This window comes from Gadus chalcogrammus, chromosome 15 (genome assembly GCF_026213295.1).
Source record: "Gadus chalcogrammus isolate NIFS_2021 chromosome 15, NIFS_Gcha_1.0, whole genome shotgun sequence".
Taxonomy (NCBI): Eukaryota; Metazoa; Chordata; class Actinopteri; order Gadiformes; family Gadidae; genus Gadus; species Gadus chalcogrammus.
Window position 1 is genome coordinate 4,692,356 of NC_079426.1, and position 5,000 is coordinate 4,697,355.

Below are 5,000 nucleotides of genomic sequence, written 5' to 3' on the forward strand. Positions count from 1 at the left end.
TCCGATCACGACAAACCGCCCGTCGATATAGAGACTGACGCAGCATTTCACTGATTAAGAACGAAAGATTGACGTGATTGATGCGCTTCAGCACACAGAACCAACGTGGCTCCATTCAGCTTAGCACAACAATGAAAATGCACTATCAAGTGCCAACGGAGAGAATCCATTTCACCAGCACAAGTGGTATGATATGGGAGGTAGAGCGGGTAGGACGTTAACCCGGAAGGTTGCTAGTTCAATCTCCGGCTCCTCCAAGATCAGTGTCGAGGTTTCCCTGAGCAAGACACCTTAGCCTTACTGCCCCAGACGAGCTGGCTGTCGCCTTGCAAGGTTGACAGCGCCGTCGGTGCGTGAACGTGTGCATGAATGGGTGAATGTTAGGCAGCATTGTAAAGCGCTTTGTGTGGCCACTGGTTTGAAAAGCGCTGTATATATGCAGTACATTCACCTTATGAAATATCTTTGGAGCATCTTTAATGGTTTTAAAATTAAGAAGTCCAAGTCAATCCCTCCACCCCCACAAAAAAACATTGTTTATCTTAAAGAGTCCTTCTAGAAGCCACGCCATGCTGTGGTATCACTCATTAAGCCCAGCTTTTACACACTTACAGTCTTCCCGACACAACGATTAGACTATTAAAGATAACCGACTAAATGGCTTTCTATGTCGAAGATTTGAGGTCAACCATAATGGATAAGAGGGAATTTAAAGTATGGTATCAGAACAAAACTAGTTTTACTTACTCTCTGATGTTTCAATTGAAACATCGTATTTTGATCGTTTTAAGGGCGTTTCTTTATTCCTCCTTTCAATTCATTTAGACTTAAAAATGGGTTTCACGATAAGTTGTTATCTTTATTTCATAACGAGACGATACAGTTTAAAGAGGAAAAATCGATAATATTGATTAATTTCCCAGCCCTAAGTGGAGCAACCAATGGCTGGGGCTGTGTGGGTGACCAGGGACGATATTGACGAGGGATGGAGGTGATCAGTATCTGGCAGCGTGTTGGTACACTACTGTTTTACTGAACTAACTATCTCAACTGGTCAAATCCAAAAATTGCATTGAATGTAATACAGGAAGGTCCTATATTAAACAGACATATTCCCTTACACAACTAAATCACTGACAAATGAAAACACACCCGCAGATGTACAGGATCCATACACCAATACACACACACACACACACAAACACACACACACACACACACACACACACACACACACACACACACACACACACACACACACACACACACACACACACACACACACACACACACACACACACACACACACACAGACACACAGACACACAGAGACACACACACACACACACACACACACACACACACACACACACACACACACAAAACACACGCAGCAAAATAACTTACCCTGCTGACATCTTTAGCTGATGCGTCATCTACAAAAAACAGAGCAGAGAACAACACAGTGTTGACAATACATTCAGTGACAGGGACACTCCGACACAGCCTCCAGTATGCAGCCAATAACCCCATAATGATTATTAGTGACGTGCTCTATACAACCCCCTCCTCCCCTCCTCTGGCTCTTTGGCCAGAGTTGCCCAGTGTGCAGACGTACCAGAGACAATAGAGGAGTTGTACATCCTTGATGTGACCCCTATGTGTACATGGGAATTTGAAACCCAAGCCTGTCTCCGGGGATGCAGGCAAACCCAATAAATCCCAAACGCCCGCACTATTTGGGAATGGTGCATGTATTTGGTACATGTCGGCCTGTAAGATGCTGAAAGAAGGTGGATTGGATGATCACGTGGAAGGCCTGGTGTAGATCGGGAGACAGATTTGATGAGTGTTTGTGTGTGTGTGTGTGTTTGTGTGTGTTACACATTACATTGTGTAACAATACAAGCCGAAAAAAATATTCAAATCAACAGATCAGAGATTGGAAGTGTGTTGACAGCATTTTCTGTCCTGTGATTGGCTATAGTCAAGATCACCTATTTTAACACAGCATGTTAGGTTTGTGTGTTTATGTGTATGTCTATGTGTGTGTGTGTGTGTGTGTGTGTGTGTGTGTGTGTGTGTGTGTGTGTGTGTGTGTGTGTGTGTGTGTGTGTGTGTATACATGTACGTGTATATGTATAAGTGTGTGTGCGTGCGTGTGCATGCATCCGTGTGTGTGTGTATGTGTTGCATGGTAGATTTGTAGCATGTTTACACATCACACATACAAGCACATGTCCTTTCCGCCGTGTTCCTGTATCGTCCAGGCCAAGGAATCTCATTAGCGGCAGCGGTCTCACTTCAACTTTCAGCCAAAGGAATGCTGTCAATGACAGTGGCAGACATTTTACTGAGTTCACCGCAGCCTCTCGACGGCCGATGCAGATCTCACGGCGGAGAAGCTACGTGCTCAGAGGGAAACGCACACTCGTAGTGCAGGCTAGCATTCGGGGGTGGGCCGCAACAATCTGACATTTGTCGAGACGCAGGAAAGAACGCGACACAAGACAGAACCGCGTCGTGCAATCCGTACCAGGTTTAGAAACCACTGACAGGCCTCCCTAACACAACGTGACATGTGAATAAAGATGGGGCTTAAAGTGCAAATTCCTGGAGAGGTTTTCGTGGGGGCCGTCGGAGGAACAGGCAGACGTACGACTATTGTGTTTGGACGCGGACGCCGAACTCTGTGATCCTTTTTTTTTTTTTTTTTTTGTTGTCTTTAATGACGACTTCCGCCAATCAAAACATTCCCTGGACTTGCTGTCTGAGAGCCAGTCTGAGGGGGGGGGGGGGGGAAGTTGCACCGATTGTGACTAGAAGCAAACTTACTCGAGACGCTTCTTTTCCTTCCCCCCCCCCACCACCCTCCTCGAGCGGCCTTGGGTTTGAGAAGCAGCAGCACACATGACTCTGAAGCGCTCTGATCCTTTTGCGGCGTTCCGTGTGATCGGAACCATGCAGAAAGCCCTACGGTTTCGCTTCGAGCCGAAGCGCTTCTGTTTTTTTTTTCTCGCCGTCGCCGGCTCTCAAATGAGCCCCCTTGTTCATTTGAGGAAGGAAAATAAAGCCCTCTGTGTTGTTTGTTGTTTTAAACATTCCACCAGTGTAGTATGGGCTTCCTAACATAGCCGTGAGAGCTATTTCAGAGCAGAACCCAGGCCAACGATGACGTCAAACGGGGCATATGGAGCCACAAAAATAAATCCCCTATCCCAATGGTAGAAGCCTTCAGCGTTATACATTAGAAACAAAGTCACCCAACAACGCTTTATCATTGTTTAACTGCTCCCCTGGGGGATGTACAGAGTATGTCACAGACAAAGATAGATATGTATATAACGGGACGCATATAGGATATTTATATATCCCACCAACAGCACATCAGCGGTTAATGGACACGCACACATCACATCATAAATCAATAGATATCATTGTTTTATATGAAAACACCGATACAAATGTTCGTGCTTATCTGCCAAGTGATTTTTAAGTGGTGTAAGGAAGACAACAGTGTCCACAGCGAGATGGCTCCTGGTCTATAGCTATTCCCGGACACTTCTTCTTCCTCATCTCTCTGTCCCAGTCGTCGGTTAGAGTTCCCCCGACCTGCCCAGAACTCCAATAATCCCTCGGAATTCTCCGGAAAAAACCCAACTGACGTGAACGTGAGGACAGACAGAGAGAGAGATGTGTATGCAAGCCTTTGAAGAACGTGGAACCGGCAGAACTCGAGGAGGAGAGTATATTCAGAGGATGTTTTCAGCCCTTGTTAAATTATGTTTATAGATAAACAACTTTGCGGACGATTTAACGACCATCGGGTCAGATGTGAGCCTTTGAATTATAGGGCAGGAACTGTGGGGGCGGCCTAACGCAAACAAATGTACCTCGATTACCAGACTACTGGGCTGAACAGTGAGGGGAAGCAGGCTTTGCTAAGCCCAAACGAATGGCTGACCACGGAGATCCGTTGAAAGGAACAGGCCCTGGTCGCATTCGTCATCGCTGTGAAAGGGCCTGGAGACTTTGGTCTCGTTTAGCGTCCATGAACATGCGTCTCCTCTCAGGGGCCATCCCAAGAACGCAAATTCTGAGTTTCCCCTTCCTGGTTGGATTGTTGTAGTATTTTTAATACACGCAAATGATGGTCCATTCAGATGTTGATAAAAATGTATTTATTCCTGCGTCATAGATCGAAGATGTAAACATGAATTAATTCATATTAACTACTTCTATGTATATTTTATCAATAAGTTCAACATCTCTGTCACAATGTTTTACAATAACACATTGTTCTCTAGGTTTGTGTCAAGAGATAAGGCCTAATGGGATGAACCCCCTTGGGTGCGTGTGTTTGTGTGTGTGTATGTGCATGTGTGCGCGTGCGTGCGTGCGTGCGTGCGTGCGTGCGTGCGTGTGAGTTCAGCTGCCTGCTGGCGAGTCATCACCACAGAAACAAAGACCAGTGGTATAGCCTGATGGCATCCCATATTTTCAGGGGGCCAATCCTGCTTTGAGTAAACAGAGACGCGAGAGGGCCAACGCAGTCCCGGGACATGTACCAGCACAGCTCAATGACAAACACCAAACACCACTGGCGGGAAATTCCTGAACACAAGGGAAAAGTAAAGCAAGTTTTCATCTGAGCTCTGAAAGAACAGCAGCACAATATCTCCTGATGAGGATATGTCACTTCATATGAAGGTGGTGACCTGGGTGTATGAATGGGATTCAGGTCTGGCCTTCTTAGGTTCTGAAGCCCTCGCAAAGCTGTCTCTTTTTGGATGGGAACGAGCTATGGGAACGGTGTGCGTACCACAGGGTTTAGCGTCGGCACCTTTTGACCCGTTGGGGAAAATATGACATGATCCCAACATACTCACTCTCACACACACACTCAATCACTCACTTGCTCACATCGAACACACACACACACACACACACACACACACACACACACACACACACACACACACACACACACACACACACAC

The 5,000-nt window shown here is 46.2% G+C and overlaps 1 protein-coding gene across 3 annotated transcripts in view; it reads right to left on the minus strand.

Annotated features, from left to right (window-relative positions):
• pde10a (phosphodiesterase 10A) overlaps positions 1-5,000 on the minus strand; it is a 58,300-nt gene that overhangs the window by 19,093 nt on the left and 34,207 nt on the right. For all 3 annotated transcript variants that reach the window (XM_056609150.1, XM_056609151.1, XM_056609152.1), the window contains exon 3: positions 1,408-1,436. In XM_056609150.1, coding sequence (XP_056465125.1) covers positions 1,408-1,436 — 29 coding nt within the window. The remainder of the gene's footprint in view (positions 1-1,407; positions 1,437-5,000) is intronic.